The sequence below is a fragment of the Nerophis ophidion genome, linkage group LG05, assembly GCF_033978795.1.
Source record: "Nerophis ophidion isolate RoL-2023_Sa linkage group LG05, RoL_Noph_v1.0, whole genome shotgun sequence".
Taxonomy (NCBI): domain Eukaryota; kingdom Metazoa; phylum Chordata; class Actinopteri; order Syngnathiformes; family Syngnathidae; genus Nerophis; species Nerophis ophidion.
Genome location: NC_084615.1, coordinates 3,694,058 through 3,719,453, shown reverse-complemented (window position 1 = coordinate 3,719,453; position 25,396 = coordinate 3,694,058). Strand labels below are relative to the sequence as shown.

Genomic DNA, 25,396 nt, shown 5'->3' with positions numbered 1-25,396 from the left:
GGTACTTGAACTCCTCCACTTGGGGCAGGGTCTCCTCCCCAACCCGGAGACGGCATTCCACCCTTTTCCGGGCGAGAACCATGGACTCGGACTTGGAGGTGCTGATTCTCATTCCGGTCTTATTGTCTAAAAATGCATTTTCCAATCGACAATGTGACATCAGAGCTCTTTTAGTCAATTAGTGCATGAGGAAAAGACACACACACACACAAACACACACACACACAAACACACACACACACACAGAGAGCCTGGCCTCCCGAGTCAAAATGTTTGGTGACCCCTGTTGTAAAACATGGGACTCTATTCTCCTATTTCAAAAACAGAAAGGCCTTAAATTATCCACACTTTTTTGTGTCTACCTCTGATTTTAGGTCAATTTAGCATATCTGTGCAGCATAAATGAGACGGAAATTTAAAAAAAATATTAATATCTTATTGGATAAACTTGTTTTTTTGCTATTCTAACAAGGTTCATACAAACAGATTTTTTACACCGCCATGTTTCAATCGCCATTTAAAAGTCTTCTACAGAAGGGACAGACCTAACTGGTTAACCACGTCCACAAGAACAATCTGCCACATCTCAAGCTGGTCTGGATCAAATAAATTGGAAATGTAAAGAAATTTGTTTGGGATTCCAAAAGCTTTATTAAAAACAACATAAATGGTGCCTACTCAAAAAGTAAACGGTTTTGTTTGGAATTAAGACAAATCATAAGACCACAAAATGACGAGTGTTGGGGAGCAGGAGCACTTTTCTGAGGCAAATCTACAGAAACCCTAAGTTAAAAAAACAAATTCATAAAAAGATATTCAAAATACAACCCCGCTCAATAAACAGTACCCCAAGAGTTGAAAAGACCACTGCATGCATGTTCTTTATCCATGACACGCCCTAATAATGTAATTAGGAGCAAGAGGATTGATGGCTGTTCAAACTGCTGAGGCACTCATTGTTGAGTGGAGCTTTAGTGGCACAATAAACTAGGATGTTTACACATTCAAAAAGCAGAAGATCTACAAGAGTACCATAAAAACCTCATTTTTGTAACAGCTTCGTATACGAGGTCATTCTCCTTCCTGAGCTCCCTGACACCAACAGGAGAGGCATCTCCATCAGTCGCTACCTGTTATGAGAAGCAGACAAAGTGCACAGTGGACACTTGACTCAATAACAATAAATAGATTGGGGAGCATAAACTGTAGTACCCCGGTCGCGAGAGACACGATGCACAAAGTGAGCGGGATGCAGGTAACAGATATAACAGTTCTTTTTTCCCCCTCTCCAACATCAAGGTGAGTTTGCAGAAGAACTTCTCTAATGGTTGTGTTTGAATGGGGGGGGGGGGGGATCGCTTCATTTGCTTTTGGCCTGACGTCGGACGCTGTTACAACGGGACATGGCTGAAGAGGTAGGACACAGATTCACCGTTGTGAGTTCTACGGATGGCCTCTGCCAGGATCATGGAGATGTCGATAACCTGAAAATTAAAAAAATATAAATAAATAGTGAATCAGATAACTAATAACCAGTATCCATTTTTCTTCTAAAATCACCAAGACTGTCTTGCTCTAGTTCAGGGGTCACCAACGCGGTGCCTGTAAGGACCAGATGAGTCGCCCGCTAGGCTGTTCTAAAAATGGCTCAAATAGCAGCACTTACCAGTGAGCTGCCTCTATTTTTTTAAATTTTATTTATTTACAAGCAAGCTGGTCTCGCTTTGCTCAAACTCAAATAGAATTTAAAAATCCCCAAAAATATTTTCAAGACTTAGTCTTGACTTGTTTAAATAAATTCATTTATTTTTTTTACTTTGCTTCTTATAACTTTCAGAAAGACAATTTTAGAGAAAAAAATACAACCTTAAAAATTATTTTAGGATTTTTATCTTTTAAATTCCTTCCCTTTTTCTACTGACAATTTAAATCAATGTTCAAGTATTTTTTTTTTTAATTGTAAAGAATAATACATACACTTTAATTTAATTCTTCATTTTAGCCTCTGTTTTTTGACAAAGACTATTTGTGAAATATTTATTAAAACTTATTATAAATTAAAAAAAAAATATTTTGGCAAATCTAGAAAAACTTTACAATCAAATTTAAATCTTATTTCAAAGTCTTTTGAATTGCTTTCTACAATTTTTGTTCGGAAAATCGAAAACAAATAATGATTTGTCTTTGTTAGAAATATAGCTTGGTCCCATTTGTTATATATTCTAACAAAATGCAGATTGGATTCTAACCTATTTAAAACATGTCATCACAATTCGAAAATTATTCTTAATCAGGAAAAATTACTAATGATGTTCTTTAAATTATTGTTTTTAATTTTTCGATGAGGTGGCGACTTGTCCAGGGTGTACCCCGCCTTCCGCCCGATTGTAGCTGAGATAGGCGCCAGCGCCCCCCTCAACCCCAAAAAAAGGGAATAAGCGGTAGAAAATGGATGGAATTTTTTCAAAAAGATTCAAATGAGCTACTTTTTGTCTTCTTTTTTTCGGGTGAATTTTGAATTTTAAAGAGTCGAAATTGAAGATAAACCATGTTTCAAAATGTAATTTTAATTTGTTTCCTCTTTTTTCTTCTTTTAAACCGTTCAATTAAGTGTTTTTTTTTCATCATTTATTCTCCACAAAAAACCTTCCGTAAAAGGAAAAAAAATTGTACTGACATTGGAATGTCAGACAGAAATACACATTTATATATATATATATAAATAAAAAGGTGAATTGAGCAAATTGGCTATTTCTGGCAATTTATTTAAGTGTGTATCTAACTGGTAGCCCTTCGCATTAATCAGTACCCAAGAAGTAGCTCTTGCTTTCAAAAAGGTTGGTGACCCCTGCTGTAGTTTATTTATCAAATAGTGGAGTGTGACTCCTTCCTTGTTCTGTTTTGGGCAGGAAATGCCAACATTCAGTACGGAGCTCATGGATGGATGAATGCATGAATAACACTTGGCCAAGTGCAGCCACTACAACGGTTACACTGAGGCCCTGTGTTGATGACCAGTGTTTCCCATACATTCATTTGTAGCTTTTCTCCATTTTAACTGGCTGCAAGTGTGATTTCTATATTGCCAGCACCTGTTACTTGCTACACTACAAGTGAGTGTAATTACAAATAGGGCTGGGCGATATATCGCAGCTTTGTCTCTGTCCATCCATCTTCTACCTTTATCGCCAATGTTCTCTACTAAATCCTTTCAGCAAAAATATGGCAATATGGCAAAATGATGAAGTATGACACATAGAATGGACCTGCTATCCCCGTTTAAATAAGAACATCTCATTTTAGTAGGTCTTTAATATCGCTATCAAACATTGCTGAAACACAGGGACATATGAAGTTAAATAATGAGACACAATATTAACTTCACAGCATAAAAACAACTGCAGACATGAATTGTAGATGTGACTAATATTTGTAGCAGTATATCAACTTCAAATAAACTTATCCTTTTTGTCATTAGAGTCACGATCACAGCAGCAGCGCGCTAATATACTTTTTTTTTTTGAAACCAAATACCTGCACTTGTGTTAGTTTGCATTGACGGCACTCTTTATTTTGACAAATGTATTAACAGTTGAGCTTTGAAGGAAATGATTTGTTCAAAAAAGGCACATGACTGAAAGAAATAAGAGAACCGGTGCAGAAAATAAAAAGGCGACCTTACTTGTATTTTGGGACAATGCCTCATTTTCTCTTCCTGGGGAATCGTATTAGTGACCACAACTGCTTCAAAGCAGGCATTGTTGATGCGAGAGATTGCGGGCCCAGAAAAGATGCCATGGGTGAGGATGGCGTAGACTTTGGTAGCACCGGCAGAAATCAACCTAAAACACAAAAAAAGTAAGATGTGTGATCATGTTTATCAAGCGGAAGTCGTTTGCTGATGCTTACTCAGTGATGTTAAGATTTTAATGTAGTGAATCCTCAATTCCAAAAAAGTAGCTCTATTTTATTATTATTTTTTGATTATGGTAAGGATATGATTAACATATTTTCATTTATGTTCAAAATGTATCTGTTGGGGACATCTCTAAGTTGCTGACCTGACTCCGCTCGGGATGGTCTCCTGCTGGCCCCACTATGGACTGGACTCACTATTATGTTAGATCCACTATGGACTGGACTCACTATTATGTTAGATCCACTATGGACTGGACTCACTATTATGTTAGATCCACTATGGACTGGACTCACTATTATGTTAGATGCACTATGGACTGGACTCTCACTATTATGTTAGATCCACTATGGACTCGACTCTCACTATTATGTTAGATCCACTATGGACTGGACTCACTATTATGTTAGACCCACTATGGACTGGACTCTCATTATTATGTTAGATCCACTATGGACTGGACTCTCATTATTATGTTAGATCCACTATGGCCTGGACTCTCACTATTATGTTAGATCCACTATGGACTGGACTCACTATTATGTTAGATCCACTATGGACTGGACTCACTATCATGTTAGATCCACTATGGACTGGACTCACTATTATGTTAGATCCACTATGGACTGGACTCACTATTATGTTAGATCCACTATGGACTGGACTCTCACTATTATGTTAGATCCACTATGGACTGGACTCTCACTATTATGTTAGATCCACTATGGACTGGACTCTCACTATTATGTTAGATCCACTATGGACTGGACTCTATTATGTTAAATCAACTATGGACTGGACTCACTATTATGTTAGATCCACTATGGACTGGACTCTCACTATTATGTTAGATCCACTATGGACTGGACTCTCACACTATTATGTTAGATCCACTATGGACTGGACTCTCACACTATTATGTTAGATCCACTATGGACTGGACTCTCATTATTATGTTAGATCCACTATGGACTGGACTCTCACTATTATGTTAGATCCACTATGGACTGGACTCACTATTATGTTGGATCCACTATGGACTGGACTCACTATCATGTTAGATCCACTATGGACTGGACTCTGATTATTATGTTAGATCCACTATGGACTGGACTCTCACTATTATGTTAGATCCACTATGGACTGGACTCTCACTATTATGTTAGATCCACTATGGACTGGACTCACTATTATGTTAGATCCACTATGGACTGGACTCACTATCATGTTAGATCCACTATGGACTGGACTCACTATTATGTTAGATCCACTATGGACTGGACTCTCACACTATTATGTTAGATCCACTATGGACTGGACTCACTATTATGTTAGATCCACTATGGACTGGACTCTCACTATTATGTTAGATCCACTATGGACTGGACTCTCATTATTATGTTAGATCCACTATGGACTGGACTCTCACTATTATGTTAGATCCACTATGGACTGGACTCACTATTATGTTAGATCCACTATGGACTGGACTCACTATTATGTTAGATCCACTATGGACTGGACTCACTATTATGTTAAATCCACAATGGACTGGACTCTCATTATTATGTTAGATACACTATGGTCTGGACTCACTATCATGTTAGATCCACTATGGACTGGACTCACTATTATGTTAGATCCACTATGGACTGGACTCACTATTATGTTAGATCCACTATGGACTGGACTCACTATTATGTTAGATCCACTATGGACTGGACTCTCACTATTATGTTAGATCCACTATGGACTGGACTCTCACTATTATGTTAGATCCACTATGGACTGGACTCACTATTATGTTAGATCCACTATGGACTGGACTCACTATTATGTTAGATCCACTATGGACTGGACTCTCCCAATATCATGCTAGATCCACTCGACAAAGGGGGGGGACCCACATCTGCGGTCCCCTCCAAGGTTTCTCATCGTCCCATTGGGTTGAGTTTTTCCTTGCCCTGATGTGGGATCTGAGCAGAGGATGTCGTTGTGGCTTTTGCAGCCCTTTGAGACACTCATGATTTAGGGCTATATAAGTAAACATTGATTGATCGATAGGTAATTAAACACATTCTAAAGATTTTTCATGAACGTCACCAAATATTTGGGACGGCGTGGCACAGTGGCCGTGCGCAACCCGAGGGTCCCTGGTTCAATCCCCAACCTAGTACAACCTCGTCACGTCCGTTGTGTCCTTGAGCAAGACACTACACCCTTGCTCCTGATGGGTGCTGGTTAGCGCCTTGCATGGCAGCTCCCTCCATCAGTGTGTGAATGTGTGTGTGAATGGGTAAATGTGGAAGTAGCGTTAAGCACTTTGAGTACTTTGAAGGTAGAAAAGCGTAATACAAGTACAACCTATTTACCATTTATATGTCTCTTAAACAATAAAAACGTATCAACACAAAAGTGAACGGCATCAAGCAAATTAAATACGGTATGTGCCAACATGTGGTTCAAAACCGATCCCAGAAGGCAGTACAAATGGAAAAGCCCAGGCGACAGAGCGCAAAATCAGATCAACTTCATCATGATCAACCAAAGATTTCGAAATGTTTGGTTTCGAAAGCCCATGTTATTCTATTCTGTGTTATATGTGTTTTATGTTGCACGATTGCGCCAAGTAGAATTCCTAGTTTGTCAACCCGTTCTCAAACAATGGCAATAAAAACTCTTCTGATTCTGAAATGCTTCCAAACGTGTTAGGGCATTTCAAGTAAGACCACAACTGTGTCATCTGGGGTTCAAACTCTCCCTCAAAAACGTTCTTAAACCAGTGAGGGATTAAACACACTGCAAGTAAACTAATGCAAGTGAAATTCTGTTGTTTGGACTTCACTAGTTATTGGCAACAAACCAACCAGCTGTGTGTGTATCTACCTCATACTTGCCAACCTTGAGACCTCCGAATTCAGGAGATGGGGGTTTGGTGGTAGCGGGGGTGTATATTTTAGCGTCCCGGAAGAGTTAGTGCTGCAAGGAGTTCTGGGTATTTGTTCTGTTGTGTTTATGTTGGGTTACGGTGCTGATTTCCTCCTGAAATGTGTTTGTCATTCTTGTTTGTTGTGGGTTCACAATGTGGCGCATATTTGTAACAGTGTTAAAGTTGTTTATACGGCCACCCTCAGTGTGACCTGTAAGGCTGTTGATCAAGTATGCATTGCATTCACTGGTGTGTGTGTAAAAGCAGCATATATTATGTTACTGGGCCGGCACGCTGTTAGAATGGAGGAAAAGCGGACGTGACGACAGGTTGTAGAGGACGCTATAGGCAGTGCCTGTAAGGCACACCCCCAATATTGCTGTCCGGGTGGAAATCGGGAGAAATTTGGGAGTCTCCTGGGAAAATCGGGAGGGTTGGCAAGTATGATCTACCTGTGCACAAAATTGGAGCGAGTTAACTTTATTACCAGTCACTCTCTAAAACCCTTGGGCAGGTGTGAAGGTTATCTAAATGTTAACCTTAGTTTGAAAAAAAGGGTGGCAATACCAATCTGCATCTTTTGGCAAGACAAGTTTTAAAACACCGCGTGCGAGGCATCGCTTTTGTGTGTAAAGCGTCACTTGTATTGAGACTTTTGAAGTTAAAGTACCTCCATGTTGCATTTCTCACACCCTTTTTATTACCACGAATTGATTGACGTGGAACCCGACTTAAACATGTTGAAAAATGTATTCAGGTGTTACCATTTAGTGGTCAATTGTACGGAATGTGTACTGTACTGTTCAATCTACTAATAAAAGTTTCAATCAATAGTAGAATTGCCGTTTTGCCATTTTCCCTCTTCATTGGGTTTCTGCTTTTATGCGCCTTTTGTGTGCGTGCTGACACACATTACGTGCGCCTCGGCTCAGCAACGTCCCAGTTGCACGGCAGCATGCTGATGAAAAAAAGGACCAGTATTTTTCAATGGCAGTATAGTACTGCTTTTAATTCATTAGTACCGGTATACCATACAACCCAATGTATCCTTTTTCGTGGGAAAAATGAGGCCTGTTTCAGACCCAAAGAGACTAAGTTGATTGCGTCTTTTTAGTTAATTATGTGTCAGGGACGCGAGAACGTGTACCTAGCAAAATCACTGCTTACTTGTCGGCAGCATGGCAGACTGTCCCACACGTGTCTGCCATGTCATCTACAAGAATGGCCACCCGACCAGTCACATCCCCGACAAGAACCATGCGGTCAACCTCGTTCGCCTTTTTTCTTTCCTTGTGAATAAGAGCAAAGTCCACATTTAACCTGTCTGCGATAGAGGTGACCCTGCAGAGAGAATGACAAGCAGCATCGTTACAGCCAGGTGAACATTTCTGCACTATTAAATCATCATCAACAGTACCGTATTTTTCGGACTATAAGTCGCTCCGGAGTATAAGTCGCACCGGCCGAAAATGCACAACAAGAAGGAAAAAAACATATATACATTGCACTGGAGTATAAGTCGCATTTTTAGGGAAATGTATTTGATAAAACCCAACACTAAGAATAGACATTTGAAAGGCAATTTTTAAATAAATAAAGAATAGTGAAGTGAATTATATTTATATAGCGCTTTTCTCTAGTGACTCAAAGCGCTTTACATAGTGAAACCCAATATCTATGTTACAATTAAACCAGTGTGGGTGGCACTGGGAGCAGGTGGGTCAAGTGTCTTGCTCAAGGACACAACGGCAGTGACTAGGATGGCGGAAGCGGGAATCCAACCTGCAACCCTCAAGTTGCTGGCACGGCCGCTTTACCAACCGAGCTATGGTGAACAACAGGCTGAATAAGTGTACGTTATATGAGGCATAAATAACCAACTGAGAAGGTGCCTGCTATGTTAACGTAACACATCATGGTAAGAGTCATTCAAATAACTATAACATATAGAACATGCTATACGTTTACCAAACAATCGGTCACTCCCGATCACTAAATCCGATGATATCTTCCTCGGTGTCGCCCCTGGTATGCGCCCAGCTAGCGTCCTTTCTTTCTGCTGCTCGATTGCTGTTGTCTGCAGCATATTTCACTACGTCCAGCTTGTAATCTGCAGTACATGAATTCCTTTTCGGTGCCATTTTAGTTCAGTCCTTCTCAGTTTTTATAAGTTACCGCCAATGTTGATGTGATCCATTTAAATAGCTCCAGCAGTAGCGTATAGCATATCATGACCCACAATGCACTTCTGCCATGAACCGCCGCCGCCAAATTCTTTTTGGTTGGCGTGTGTGTGACGATTGCGGACATTTTCTTCGTCGCTCACGCAAATGATGTAAATAATGTTATTTGATATTTTACGGTAATGTGTTAATAATTTCACACATAAGCCGCTCCGGAGTATACGTCGCACCCACGGCCAAACTATGAAAAAAACGTTGACTTAAAGTCCGAAAAATACGGTATATATTCTACATTACAAGGCTGAAGAGTCCTCAATAAGTTTACCTCTTTGCTCCACCAGCATCAGGGGAGACGATGGTACAGTTCTTCCACTCTGATATGTTCTCTCTGATCCACTTTAACACGGCAGGCTCTGCATACAGGTTATCCACCGGGATGTCGAAGAACCCCTAAAAGACAATCGCAAAAAAGATGGAGAAATCTTTTTTTTTTCAGTTTTTAACTGCAATTAGCCACAGATGAGGTCTCATATTTTCCATTACGACACCACGGAGTAATAATTTTAAATGTGGAGGTCATACACATATGTAAAGTTAAAGTTGAAGTACTAATGATTGTCACACACACACTAGGTTTGGTGAAATGTGTCCTCTGCATTTGACCCATCCCCTTGATCACCCCCTGGGAAGTGAGGAGAGCAGTGGGCAGGAGCGGTGCCGCGCCCGGGAATCATTTATGGTGATTTAACCCCCAATTCCAACCCTTGATGCTGAGTGCCAAGCAGGGAGGCAATGGGTCCCATTTTTTAATAGTTTTTGGTATGACTCAACCAACCGATCCCAGGGCGGACACTCTAACCACTAGGCCATAAACTGTTCAAGTTGAGCATACACAAGTGCGTCACACAACCAAAATAACAAAAAGGTGGCCAACAGCGCTGTTGGATTGTTTCTGCTTTTGAATCAAAGTGCTCATTCTTACTTCAACTACTGGTCAAAAATAATTATACTATTTGCAAATGACTTATGGAAGACAGAAACATGTATACAAAACATTGTTTTGACCCAGGAGTACAAGCATTAGGCTCCTTTACAATAGTGTCTAAAGTCCTTCCTGTGGACCAACTGTGGTGGTTGCATATTTAAAAAAATGAACTATAGCCCACAACAGATCCATTAAGCATCTGCTCACTGTAGTGTGTGCTACTGTGTCCGATGTCGAGGGGAGTTTTTTTTGTCATGTATCTGTTTAATTTGCAGGAGTTGCTGCAGCAAATCGTGTAAAATACTGTAAGTATCCTAGTTACCAAATGTATTAAACAATGACATTTGAGACCATGTGGTAAGCAAACAACCCTAAATCTAATTTTTAAACTCCCTTGTTATCCACTGAAAGAAATGCAGTGTCGTACACTGCTTTTAATTTACATATATTTGATTACTTATACCTTAGTGTCATGTTAATGTTAAATGTTCTAAAGACGAAAATTATCAACAGAACCCACAAACTTCTTGTAGCTTCGCATAACGAAATTAAGTTTGTAAAAATAATAAACAAACTGCAAATAGTTCAAAGACTACAGCTGAGTAAGAACACTACAAGATAGTTCACAAAGATGCTCAACACAAGTTCCTGCATTTTCGAAATCCCTCTCCGTTGTCAAGTTTGTTAAAATAGAAATACACAAGTTGCTGCTTGTATTCCAATGACAGTCGTGTGTTTGAAAAATACGTTTTAGGAACACCCCTAAGTGTTCAACCAATCAGCGTTCGACAGCACAGCCCGCCCCCGAAAATATTCCTGGCTGCTTGGAAAAGTCCCACCCAGTTAGGAGGAATGACGAAAGTTTCCGAAAGGACTAAATCAACCCGGGTAGTTTTTGGTGAAAACACAGAAGGAACTTTATTCAAGTGGGGAAGTTCCTGAAAAAGCTCCTGCGGGGGAAAAGGGCCTAATACAACACAGTCACACACACGGACAATTTAAATAAAGAGGAATTGTTCCGTGCAGGATTATACCAAAAAAGTTGCATCCCTATGGTTTACTATGCTGGTATCTTCTAACAGACATTTCCACCATGTTGGATCTAGGTTATAGATGCTAAAAGCTCATCACCACGATTGTCTGAAATTAATCACGATTCTCAAATCACACTCATAAATCGCCCAACCCTACTACTGACTGTTATAGCTTTTAACTTTACGTTTCGTGATTCAAGTATATGCTATACTTAAAAACTGTAAGAGCTAGAATAAAGACTTTTGCAGCACAAACATAGTACCAACGTATGCAACAAGTTGGGAGGCTTGGTTATAAGTAATAACACTTAAATACTATAAAATGTTAACTTAAAAACTGTAAGCGTTTCACCAAATATTTTGGCAGCACAAATAAGCAAAAACAAGCACAAACAAAACAAACGATTGGGACTGGTATGGGGAGGTTTTGCCATGGTGGAGGGGCTGGTTGTGACTCATAATTCATTAATAACTTAAGTCATAACAAACAGACCAAACATTTTTGCAACACAAACAAGTAGAAAGCACAAATAATTGGGGAGATTTGGGCATGGTTAAAGTTAAATAATGCTTAAATGCCCAACACAGGGTGCGGGGGAGGGGTTGGATATGAATCAAAATTAGTTAATAACTTAAATATTATAAAAGACCAACAGTTTTTGCAGCACAAACAAGCACAAATGAAGCAGACTAATGTAACAAGTTTGTGGAAATTTTGACATTGTTGGGGCGTAGTTATAATTTAGACGCCAACAGCACAAAAACATTTTTTGCAGCACAAACAAGCACAATAGATTAAGACATGTTTAAGGAGATTTTGAATGCCCCGCAATACAATGAATTGGATCAATGAGAACAAATACATAAACATGTATTACTCATTTTTAGTTTTTCATTATGCTTTACTTTTGTTACTGTATCTACAAATCTGCACTGCAAATATATAATTTCCCTTTTGTATGATTAATAAATGTATATCCTATCTAGGTGTTTTGAAAATATATTGATTAGGCATAAAAGGCCATATTTAACCTCACAATACATTGATCGATCCACAACCCCAGCAAATTGTCCCCCTCACCCATTACATGTATTTTTATTCCTTAAATGAATGAAGCCATCGTTGTGAAAGACGCAATTAAATAATTCCCTGGATAAAGGTGGCTTACATTTAGGGTTTGCTAATGTAATAATACTTTCAAATTACTCCAATATAAAGAAAAATAGTAGTTGTATTCAAGAACTCTTGAAGTATTTAAAAAAAAGTTTCTTTAAAAGGCAAACAAAACAGAAAGAAAACTAAGTGGCTTAATCGTTCATTAGATGTTTTTACTTGGTGACCGTCGCGTTAACAAATCCTGTTTACACTAAAGCATTGACATTTTCCGTTATACAACAAACTGTGGCCTCAATGTTAAAGTTTTTGATAACGATACCCGTTAGCTTTAAACAATGGGAAAAAAAAACATGTGCAAGTATGGGGATGTCACTTTCAGAACAACATCAGTAAACAAAGCGGTGCTTATATTGTCTCGCAACATTTTAATGAGCACAAGTGGCCGGCAGAAAGAGATACTAATTTTGACTGTATGCTGAAGTGATTAAACCCATCGAAGCATTCACATACAAAAAGACGACTCAGACCATAGTTGTGATGTGCAAATATTCACCTGTATCTGCGAGGCGTGCAAATCCATGGTGATGATGTGGTCTGCACCTGACACGGACAACATGTTGGCCACCAACTTGGCAGAGATGGGAGCACGACTCTGTGATAAAAATGGATCTGTTAAGTCATGTGGACTAAGTCTGTTGGCAAGCTTAACATGTGAGCTAAAAATAGGAATGTACTTTGAAATTGGCATCATTTCTAGGATTATACACACATATCTACATACATACGTATTTGTCCATATATATATATATATATATATATATATATATATATATATACACACATACATATACACACATATATATATATATATATATATATATATATAATGTATTTGTATATATAAATCTATGTATTTATATACACAAATACATACATACATACATACATATTATATATATACACACACACACACACACACATACATACATATACAGCCAAGTTTTAGACACAAAAGCGAACAGTTAAATTTAAAAATGATTGGAATAACAGAATTTATTATATCAATCAACGAAGACAATACCCAGATTCTTTACCGAGTCGCCTTGTTTAATTGTTTGGTTGTCAAATGTTAAAGTTGTATTATTAAATAGAGGTCGGTGTCTAGCAGGACCGATAATCAGCATTTTCGTTTTTTGGGGGGTTGAGTTGCAAAAAGTTAGCGGATATCCATTGATTAATTTCATTAAGACACGCCTCCAGCTCACTACAATCCGGCGTGTTGGTCAGCTTTAGGGGCATGTAGAGTTGGGTTTCATCAGCATAACAGTGAAAGCTAACACCGTATTTGCGTATGATGTCACCTAGCGGCAGCATGTACATGCTGAAGAGTGCAGGGCCAAGGACCGAACCCTGGGGAACTCCACATTTTACCTTAACATAGTCCGAGGTCACATTGTTATGGGAGACGCACTGCATCCTGTCAGTAAGATAAGAGTTAAACCAAGACCGGGCTAAGTCTGACATACCAATTCGTGTTTTGATACGCTCTAATAAAATATTATCGACGGTATCAAAAGCAGCGCTAAGATCGTGGAGCAGCAATATAGATGACGCATCAGAATTATACACTAGATTAGGACTGCATGATTTTGGACAAAAATTAAGTCAACATTTTATCCCCCGCTGAAAACTACAATTACGAAAAAAGGACAACAGGGCGGAATATTTGCATTTTTCCTTTTATCGTTAATTTTTTCTTGTTACTTACATACCTTTTTGCTTCATTTTTGTTTTATTTTTACGATGTGCCAGAAGTCCATAAAAAAGTATATTGCACCAAAAAGGCAAAGTGTTGCCAAACGACAGAAAAGTGTTTCCAAGTTGTGCTTCTTAGCACTTATGGAAGTGATAATAGTTAGGTTGCCTCTGGAGATTTTTCACACACACTTCCTGGGCTTGTGTAGGCGGGTCTCTGCTGGCGCTGAGAATATTTTGCATTTTGTGACTGCTTGTATTGGATTACCAAATAGATGTGCAACACTAGACTCACGCCTCTCTTGTACTCCTTATGCTTACCTCAACTTGCGAAATATAGCAACAAAGTAGAACAATTGGCACAACAAATCCCTTCTGCTATGTCTTATTTTTAAGCAAAGCAGGTGCTTATGAAGCGTGTTGTGCAGCGGAGTTACAGTTGCCACAGTTCCATTATTATTTGTTCACGAGCGAGGAGAAACACATTTGTGACTGGGCAAATTTCATTTATAGCCACAAAGAAATGAATAAATGGGAAAAACGGATGTGTCGCGGGAGCATGCTCACTGGAAGAAGGAGCCTACAGTGTAGCCTGGAAGTGCGAGACAGAGGAAAATGCATTGAAAGTTCCATCCATCCATTTTCTACCGCTTATTCCCTTTCGGGGTAGCGGGGGAATTTTTTTTATAGTGATATAATTAGATAATCTGATTAGGATTTGAAGGGGAACTGCAGGTTTTTTCTTAGAATGTTGCCTATAATTCACAATTCTAGTGACGGACAAGAACAAATGTCTTTGTTTCAATGCATTGTAATTCAAATACACATCAATAAAAGTCTGCTTACAATGGAGCCATGAGGTCATTGTGTCTATTTCGACTATACAACCCAATAAATACCCATCCAAAAAGCGCCAAAAATATGATCTATTAACATTTTGTGACGTGAATATCAACCAAGTATAGGTTGTATTCACCTGACGTCACATCCAGCTAATTAAATACGTGAGACCTGAAATGAATGTGTGTGTAATATTAGAAATGATGCCGATCTCAAAGTTCATTCCTATTTTTAGCTCAGATGTTAAGCTTGCCAACAGCGCTTATAATTACATCTCTAATATTTGGTTAATATTCAGGTCGCGATATGTATACTGAGTATTGTTGGCAGGTTTTGGATGGTTATTTAGAGGGTTTTGTGGGCGGCATAGAGATCCCCGTTTGTTAGCAGACTTTTTATGTATTTACGACTGAGAATGCATTAAAAAAAAAAAAAGAAAAACGTGTATTGACACATGAACAAGAGCATGTATAGTCTTTGTGTGATAATGTAAATGAGGTGTGGTTGTATTGTATATTAAGTTTGTGTCCATGATTGATTGATTGAAACTTTTATTAGTAGATTGCACAGTACAGTACATATTCTGTACAATTGACCACTAAATGGTAACACTCGAATAAGTTTTTCAACTTGTCTAAGTCGGGGTCCACGTTAATCAATTCATGGTAAGGGCATGAAAGGGCATTTTATGACTTGTCTTAATTTGATTACGTGATATTTGATTTTATTGCATGATTTTTGTATCCCTTTTAATTTAGGTAGCCAGGGACTGCAGATGGAAATTAGCTATAATCTGGTACAGAACATATCTGTCTATGAGCTTGATGTTTCTGTGCATTGTCCCTTCAAATAAAAACTAAACAAACATCTCTGTCATATGTTTGCGCATTTCCAGCCAGTGGGACTGATCTGATACTATGGTCAGAGTTTAGAAGAATTCTTCCAGGAGCGTCAAGCTAAGGAAATTATCGAAGATGTTCGGAGTGGAATATTTAAAATGGCTGATCGAATTTTCTGGCATTTTGTGATGTTTAGACAGTATTTTCACATCCTTTGCGGATTGTAACTATAACTGGATATGGTTTATTAGATACAATGAAACATAATTAAGCACATAAAGTCAACAAGTTTTCACTCTACTGGTACTTTAAACTAGCAGGATCACAAGCAGTGGCCTACACAATATGGTTGGACTTGCAACTAAAGGTTATGTTGCCACAGTTCCATTATTATTTGTTCACGAGTGAGGAGAAACACATTTGTGACTGGGCAAATTTCATTTATAGCCACAAAGAAATGAATAAATGGGAAAAACTGATGTGTCGCGGGAGCATGCTCACTGGAAGAAGGAGCCTACAGTGTAGCCTGGAAGTGCGAGACAGAGGAAAATGCATTGAAAGTTATCAGAATTTTTTTTATAGTGATATAATTAGATAATCTGATTAGGATTTGAAGGGGAACTGCACGTTTTTTTTTAGAATGTTGCCTATAATTCACAATTCTAGTGACAGACAAGAACAAATGTCTTTGTTTCAATGCATTCTAATTCAAATACACATCAATAAAAGTCTGCTTACAATGGAGCCATGAGGTCATTGTGTCTATTTCGACTATACAACCCAATAAATAACCATCCAAAAAGCGCCAAAAATATGATCTATTAACATTTTGTGACGTGAATATTAACCATGTATAGGTTGTATTCACCTGACGTCACATCCAGCTAATTAAATACGTGAGACTTGAAATGAATGTGTGTGTAATATTAGAAATGATGCCGATCTCAAAGTTCATTCCTATTTTTAGCTCAGATGTTAAGCTTGCCAACAGCGCTTATAATTACATCTCTAATATTTGGTTAATATTCAGGTCGCGACATGTATACAGAGTATTGTTGGCAGGTTTTGGATGGTTATTTAGAGGGTTTTGTGGGCGGCATAGAGATCCCCCTTTGTTAGCAGACTTTTTATGTATTTACGACTGAGAATGCATTAAAAAAAAAAGAAAAACGTGTGTTAATTCACACATGAAAAAGAGCATGTATTGTCTTTGTGTGATAATGTAAATGAGGTGTGGTTGTATTGTATATTAAGTTTGTGTCCATGATTGATTGAAACTTTTATTAGTAGATTGCACAGTTCAGTACATATTCCGTACAATTGACCACTAAATGGTAACACCCGAATAAGTTTTTCAACTTGTCTAAGTCGGGGTCCACGTTAATCAATTCATGGTAAGGGCATGAAAGGTCATTTTATGACTTGTCTTAATTTGATTACGTGATATTTGATTTTGTTGTTATGATTTTATTGCATGATTTGTGTATCCCTTTTAATTTAGGTAACCAGGGACTGCATTGATTAACGTGGACCCCGACTTAAACAAGTTGAAAAACTTATTGGGGTGTTACCATTTAGTGGTCAATTGTACGGAATATGTACTGTACTGTGCAATCTACTAATACAAGTATCAATCAATCAATCAATCAGATGGAAATGAGCTAATTAGCTATAATCTGGTACAGAACATATCTGTCTTTGAGCTTAATGTTTCTGTGCATTGTCCCTTCAAATAAAAACTAAACAAACATCTCCGTCATATGTTTGCGCATTTGCAGTGGGACTGATCTGATACTATGGTCGGAGTGCAGAAGAATTCTTCCAGGAGCGTCAAGCTTCAAGCTAAGGAAATTATCGAAGAAGTTCGGCGTGGAATATTTAAAATGGCTGATCGAATTTTGTGGCATTTTGTGATGTTTAGACAGTATTTTCACATCCTTTGCGGATTGTAACTATAACTGGATATGGTTTATTAGATACAATGAAACATAATTAAGCACATAAAGTCAACAAGTTTTCACTCGACTGGTACTTTAAACTAGCAGGATCACAAGCAGTGGCCTACACAATATGGTTGGACTTGCAACTAAAAAGCTGAGCAATGAGAAAAACCAAACAAGCAATGCATGGACATTGATGGTCAGAGGCTTCTCGTCAAGATGTTGGATGGCAAACAGCATGACAGAGATAATTAGACATGTCTCTCACCCCCACCTTGTCCTTCTTATCCTGGCGGGCATATGGGAAGCAAGGGATGACCGCTGTAACTCGGGAGGCGGAGGCTATCTTGCAGGCGTTGATCATGATGAGGAGCTCCATCAAATTATCGTTGATCTCCCCACAGCCACTTTGGACAATATAGACATCCTCTCCACGTACACTCTCCCCTATCTCCACGCTGTCAGAGGGAGGCGACAAAACAAACAGCACTTAGAAGAGAGCTAACAAGACACACAACGTGGGGGAAGAACAAACAAAGGCTGAGTGTCATGTAACATGTGCTGGGACTTGGGTGTAAAATGACAAATATAATGGTTAAAGGGGAACATTATCAGCAGACCTATGTAAGCTTCAATATATACCTTGATGGTACAGAAAAAAGACCATATATTTTTTTAACCGATTTCCCAACTCTAAATGGGTGAATTTTGGCGAATTAAAAGCCTTTCTGTTTATCGCTCTGGAGGTGATGACGTCAGAATGTGACGTCGCTGAGGTAATACAGCCGCCCTTTTCATTTTCAACCCATTGTAAACATTGGGTCTCAGCTCTGTTATTTTCCGTTTTTTAGACTATTTTTTGGAACCTTGGAGACATCATGCCTCGTCGGTGTGTTGTCGGAGGGTGTAACAACACTAACAGGGAGGGATTCAAGTTGCACCGAAGATGCGAAAGTGTCTGCCGCCAGACCCCCACTGAATGTACCAGACTAACTCCACATTTTACCGGCGATGCTAAGACAGACATGGCACAGAGATGTATGGATAACCTGCAGATGCATTTGCAACGATAAAGTCAACGAAATCCCAAAGGTGAGTTTTGTTGATGTTGACTTATGTGCTAATCAGACATATTTGGTCGCGGCGTGACTGCGAGCTAATCAATGCTAACATGCTACGCTAATCGACGCTAACATGCTATATACCGGCGATGCTAAGGCAGACATGGCACAGAGATGTATGGATAACCTGCAGATGCATTTGTAACGATAAAGTCACAGAAATCACAAAGGTGAGTTTTGATGTTGACTGCCAGCTAATCGATGCTAACATGCTATGCTAATCGATGCTAACATGCTATTTACCGGCGGTGCTAAAGCAGACATTGCACAGAGATGTATGGATAACCTGCAGATGCATTTGCAACTATATTACGTTTCCTTCCACCCACATTTAATGCGAAAAAACACTTACCAATCGACGGATTTAAGTTGCTCCAGTGTCACAAGATGCGAAAGTCTTGATCGTTTGGTCCGCACACTAACGCAGCTATTCGGCCATGCTATGGCTATGACTAGCGTCAATAGCTAGTCGCTCAATAGCTTCAGTTTCTTCTTCAATACTTTCATACTCCAACCATCCGTTTCAATACATGCGTAATCTGTTGAATCGCTTAAGCCGCTGAAATCCGAGTCTGAATCCGAGCTAATGTCGCTATATCTTGCTGTGCTATTCGCCATTGTTTGTTTACATTGGCAGCACTGTATGACGTCACAGGGAAATGGATAGTGGCATCGCAAATAGCGAAAATCAAGCACTTTAAAGCTTTTTTTTTAGGGATATTTGGAGGCCGGTAAAATTTTGAAAAAAAAAAACTGCAAAAAATGCAACATGCCGCTGGGAACTGATTTTTATTGTTTTTAACCCTTTTGAAATTGTGATAATGCCGTCCATCCATCCATTTTCTACCGCTTATTCCCTTTCGGGGTTGCGGGGGGCGCTGGCGCCTATCTCAGCTACAATCGGGCGGAAGGCGGGGTACACCCTGGACAAGTCGCCACCTCATCGCAGGGCCAACACAGATAGACAGACAACATTCACACACTAGGGCCCATTTAGTGTTGCCAATCAACCTATCCCCAGGTGCATGTCTTTGGAAGTGGGAGGAAGCCGGAGTACCCGGAGGGAACCCACACATTCACGGCGAGAACATGCAAACTCCACACAGAAAGATCCTGAGCCTGGATTTGAACCCAGGACTGACTGCAGGACCTTCGTATTGTGATAATGTTCCCCTTTAAACCAGGGGTATCAAACGAGATGAGTTTGCCAAATCTAAAAATGAGCTGAAATTTATGAACGAAAGAAAATGTGTCCACTGGATGTCGCAACAGCAATTTCTTATTTCGCTTTCGGAGAGGACAGAGTTATGCGCCGTGTTAAGATAGAAGTGACACTTTTGTGTTTGGACACAACGTACTTATGCTGCTTATTAGGGATGGTATGCAAAATGTGGATCGTTACATTCATGCTTTGATTGTCAATCACGTTAATTTAATATTACATTGAAACCCCTAACAATGCTTTTGATATTCTGTACATTTCGTGTTGTACTTATGACTGCTGGGACACATTTTCTGTGCGCACGAAAATATGCTGAAGTAATATGTATCCACTTCTAACTTCATGTGAGATTAATGATACAAGTCCACATTCACAATGTTTTGTTGTAGATGATGCTCCATATGTACAGAATAACCAAATTATGTTAGTACATCAGTTGAGAAAAATGAGTTATGATTCCCGGGCACGGCCACCACTGCTGCTCACTGCTCCCCTCACCTCCCAGGGGGTGAGGGGAGCACTGAGGGTCAAATGCAGAGGCTAATCTCTCCACACCTAGTGTGTGTGTGACAATCATTGGTACTTTCACTTTTTAATAACATTTTGTAATTTCTTCCATCCATTTTATACTGGTTGTCCCTTTCGGGATTTTGGGGGGTGCTAAAGCCTATATCAGCTGCATTCGGGGTACACCCTGGGCAAGTCGCCTCTTTATCGCAGGGCCAACACAGATAGACAACATTCACACCCACATTCACACACTAGCGCCAATTTTAGTGTTGCCAATTAACCTAACCCCAGGTGATTGTTTTCATTATGATATTATTTTCCATTTCATCTTTTGATGGATTAAACAAAATCCACTGATGGTAGTATTTTAAAACTCTGACAGACTCAAATCCACCAATAATTATCACATAATTTATTCGGAAAGTGTTAATAACGACAAATGAAGATAGAATACTATTAATCTCTACATGTAAGTGTAAAAAAATAAAAAAATCAATATGGTTTGTTCATTTCCAGAATGTATTTGGCCTTTTTTTTTTTTTTTTTAAATAGAGAACAAAATTTGAAGTTTTCTTTATTTTTAAGTTATCATGCCATGATTTTAACAGTCCGGCCCACTTGGGAACAGATTTTCCTCCATATGTCCCTTAGGCAAAAATGAGTTTGACACCCTTGGGTTAGACAATGATTAAAAAGGGATGCACGCAGCTTTTCACACCCTGCCTTCCGCCCGATTGTAGCTGAGATAGGCGCCAGCGCCCCCCGCGACCCCAAAAAAAGGGAATAAGCGGTAGGAAATGGATGGATGGATGCACGCAGATTTTAAGATATTATACAACGCTTCTACTCACTGCTCCCTTCACCTCCCAGGGGGTGAGGGTGATGGGTCAAATGCAGAGGATAATCTCACCACACATAGTGTGTGTGCGACAATCATGTGTACTTTACATTTTTAACAACATCTTGTAATTTCATTTTGATATTATTTTTCATGTCATCTTTTGATAGATTAAAAAAAATAACACTGATGGGAGCATTTTAAGACTCAAATCCACCAATTATTATCAGATTGACGTGTTCTTCAACGGCCAAATTGTTCCCACCCGCTATTCTTAAGTTGCTGAATGCCAAAATGGTTAGCATGTGTGTGTCTTTCATATGTGAACACCCTTAATTCCGTAATTTGCATAGGTAAACGCCCTTAATTCCCCATATAAGGGCACATTTCCGCGGGAAAGGCCGAACATAAAACACAAGGAGAAAACACAAACAGATTACAGAAGAGAAATTCCTATCTATCTATCTATCTATCGCGGTATAGCTCGGTTGGTAGAGCGGCCGTGCCAGCAACTTGAGGGTTGCAGGTTCGATTCCCGCTTCCGCCATCCTAGTCACTGCCGTTGTGTCCTTGGGCAAGACACTTTACCCACCTGCTCCCAGTGCCACCCACACTGGTTTAAATGTAACTTAGATATTGGGTTTCACTATGTAAAGCGCTTTGAGTCACTAGGGAAAAGCGCTATATAAATATAATTCACATCACATTGTTTATTCCATCCATCCATCCATTTTCTACCGCTTATTCCCTTTGGGGTCCCTGGTGCTTATCTCAGCTACAACAATATTGGGGGCGTGCCTTAAAGGCACTGCCGTTAGCGTCCCCTCTCACCTGAAACCTTCAATCTCTAACAGCCACATGCTGTCCTCATACAAACAGCCGGCCCAGTCACATAACACAGGGTTTCCCACACATTCATTTATTTGTGGCGGCCCGCCACGAAAGAATTACGGCCGCCACAAAAAAAAAAAAAAATCTAAAATAAATAATAATGTATTTATTTATTTTTTCGGCTTTTGACTCGCTTGACCGCTCATAAAAGCAATGGGACTCTGTCTGTGAATGGAGCTTGTAGTTACATATTATATAAATATGTAAATATTATATTAATATGTACATAAAGTGTTGTAATTATATTCCAACTCCGCGTTCTTCTTGCCGCCACCGCTGCCACCCATTCCCCAGGGCAGGGGTGCCCACACTTTTTCTGCAGGCGAGCTACTTTTCAATTGACCAACTCGAGGGGATCTACCTCATTTATATATATCATTTATATTTATTTATTTATGAAAGAGACATTTTTGTAAACAAGTTAAATGTGTTTAATGATAATACAAGCATGTGTAACACATATAGATGTCTTTCTTTCAAGAAGACAAGAATATAAGTTGGTGTATTACCTGATTCTGATGACTTGCATTGATTGGAATCAGACAGTAATGATGATAACGCCCACATTTTCAAATGGAGGAGAAAAAAAGTTGTCCTTTCTGTACAATACCACATGAAAGTGGTTGGTTTTTTGCATCTAATTCATCCAGCTTCCATACACTTTACAAGAAAAACATTGGCGGCAAATTCCGTAGCTTGCTTGATTGACATTCACGGCACCCGAGGGTCTTGTGAGATGACGCTGGCTGCTGCCAGTTCATTATTATGAAAAAATGACAGAGAGGAAGGCGAGAAACACTTTTTATTTCAACAGACTTTCGCGCCGTCCCTTCCGTCAAAACTCTAAAGGCCGACTGCGCATTTCCTATCTTCACAATAAAAGCCCTGCTTCATGCTGCCTGCGCTAACAAAATAAGAGTCTCGGAAAGCTGGCGTGCACAAGTGACGTGCACGCCAGCTTTCTGAGGGATCGCTTGTGCACGCCAGTTTTCCGAGACTCTGTATTTAGTTAGCGCAGGCAGCATGAAGCAGGGCTTTTATTGTGAAGATAGGAAATGTGCAGTCGGCCTTTAGAGTTTTGACGGAAGGTACGGCGCGAGAGTCTGTTGAAATAAAAAGTGTTTCTCGCCTTCCTCTCGGTCATATTTTTAATAATAATGATTTTGCAGCAGCCAGCGTCATCTCACAAGACCCTCCGGTACCGTGAATGTCATTTAAGTGACGTCTTGGTGAAGATTGATCACTCATTTTTAGGTCTATTTTTTTAAAAAGCCTGGCTGGAGATCGACTGACAAACCCCCCGCGGTCGACGTAATGGGCACCCCTGAATTAGACCATCCGCCACGACACACCAGACTGTATCTAGTGCCGCGGCACAGTGGTTGAAAAACACTGCACTAGGGAACACATTTTCCTCCATGTGGCCCCTCGGTAAAAATGAGTTCAACACCCTTTGGTTGGACAATGATTAAAAAGAAATAAATGCACATAGCTTTTAAGATATTCAACGAAAATTTGATGAACTTTTAGGGATAAAATAGAACTCGAGCGCTTTTCGCCAAATGCGCGGCTATTTTCACGCTGGACACGCTTAGCTAGGCTAGGTTGGCGCAGTTAGCTGGCAAGTTGGCGGCTTTCGGAGAAGCCAAACGCGACTATAAACTCACCATGTTTCTTGGTTGCTAAATTTCTTGGTCACCACCTTGCCCAGCTCCAGACCCAGGCGGTCGGCTATCTTTTGGGAGAGGTCCGGGTGAGAGCTACCGCTGAATATTTTGATATTCGGCATTTTGCTGCTGTCCAGGGCGTCGAGTAGTCGGAGGCTATTTTTGTTGTTGTTCTTTTTTTTTTTTATACAAGTCAAAACGTCCAAGACAGCGACCGGGAACCAAGCAACAGTTGTCCGGCTACTCGTTCCAAGGAGCAGCACTCACGACCTATTTAGCCACCTCTAGCTGCACACACCATCTTCCTCTCCCTGCTGCGCGCACACTTTCACTTACGTCTTTTCGTCGTGACGTCACCACGCACTGCACGTCAGCAGGCGCTGCTGCTGCTGCTGCTGCGTTCAGGCAAACTCGGACATTGCACAATTTGAAGTGGGGGAGAAAAAAAAAGCCAAGACTCAATTTGGAAAATCAAAGCAACGACAATACAATAATATATATATATGGTCTTTGTGCATTAGTATACGTCTGTGACGTTTTGTCTGCGTGTTGTTTATTCAAGTGTAGATTGTGCTTGTCTGTTGTTAGTGTGAAAGCATGGAATTCTCTAAGCCAGTGGTTCTCAACCTTTTTTCAGTGAACATTTTTTTAATTCAAGTACCCCATAATCAGAGCAAAGCATTTTTGGTTGAAAAAAAAGAGATAAAGAAGTAAAATAAAACAGTAAATAAATCAGTAGAAGCATTTAAGTCTCACCTTAAAACTCATTTGTATACTCTAGCCTTTAAATAGACTCCCTTTTTAGACCAGTTGATCTGCCGTTTCTTTTCTTTTTCTCCTATGTCCCGCTCTCCCTTGTGGAGGGGGTCCGGTCCGATCCGGTGGCCATGTACTGCTCGCCTGTGTATCGGCTGGGGACATCTCTGCGCTGCTGATCCGCCTCCGCTTGGGATGGTTTCCTGCTGGCTCCGCTGTGAACGGGACTCTCGCTGCTGTGTTGGATCCACTTTGGACTGGACTCTCGCGAATGTGTTGGATCCATTATGGATTGAACTTTCACAGTATCATGTTGGACCCGCTCGACATCCATTGCTTTCCTCCTCTCCAAGGTTCTCATAGTCATCATTGTCACCGACGTCCCACTGGGTGTGAGTTTTTCCTTGCCCTTATGTGGGCCTACCGAGGATGTCGTAGTGGTTTGTGCAGCCCTTTGAGACACTAGTGATTTAGGGCTATATAAGTAAACATTGATTGATTGATTGAAAACGCTATGTCATCAGTTTCTGATTTATTAAATTGTATAACAGTGCAAAATATTGCTCATTTGTTACTCTTGAACTATTTGGGAAAAAAAAGATGTGAAAATAACTAAAAACTTAATTATAAAGATTTCTACACATAGAAGTAATCATCAACTTAAAGTGCCCTCTTTGGGGATTGTAATAGAGATCCATCTGGATTCAGGAACTTAATTCTAAACATTTCTTCCCCCCAAAAAATAAATCTTTAAATTTATGGAACATTTCCATAAAAAAATCTAGTTGTCAACACAGAATATTGCATTGTTGCATTTATTTTCACAGTTTATGAACTTACATTCATATTTTGT

At 39.6% G+C, this 25,396-nt stretch overlaps 1 protein-coding gene across 3 annotated transcripts; it reads right to left on the bottom strand.

Annotated features, from left to right (window-relative positions):
* Positions 1-627: 627 nt before the first annotated feature.
* On the bottom strand, positions 628-24,143 carry prps1b (phosphoribosyl pyrophosphate synthetase 1B). Of its 3 annotated transcripts, XR_009806725.1 has the most exons (8): positions 23,788-24,143; positions 17,807-17,996; positions 12,718-12,816; positions 9,354-9,478; positions 8,013-8,186; positions 3,683-3,842; positions 1,213-1,484; positions 628-1,130 (listed from the first exon to the last, which is right to left on the bottom strand). XR_009806725.1 is itself a non-coding variant. In XM_061899739.1 (7 exons), exons 1-7 carry the CDS (start codon positions 23,907-23,909, stop codon positions 1,392-1,394), a joined length of 963 nt encoding a protein of 320 aa, XP_061755723.1. In that variant the 5' UTR covers positions 23,910-24,143; the 3' UTR covers positions 628-1,391. The 3 variants fall into 3 exon arrangements, 2 of the variants coding, with proteins under 2 accessions (XP_061755723.1, XP_061755724.1); XM_061899739.1 differs by having other exon boundaries at positions 628-1,484; XM_061899740.1 differs by having other exon boundaries at positions 628-1,484; positions 17,813-17,996.
* Positions 24,144-25,396: the final 1,253 nt, after the last annotated feature.

Excerpts from the sequence above, each read along its gene's own strand:
- prps1b (XM_061899739.1), bottom strand. The coding sequence starts at position 23,909 with ATGCCGAATATCAAAATATTCAGCGGTAGCTCTCACCCGGACCTCTCC. Across the intron at positions 17,997-23,787 it reads TTTAGCAACCAAGAAACATG|CGTGGAGATAGGGGAGAGTG; the intron begins GTGAGTTTATAG and ends TCCCTCTGACAG. Across the intron at positions 1,485-3,682 it reads GGCATTGTCCCAAAATACAA|GTTATCGACATCTCCATGAT; the intron begins GTAAGGTCGCCT and ends TTTAATTTTCAG.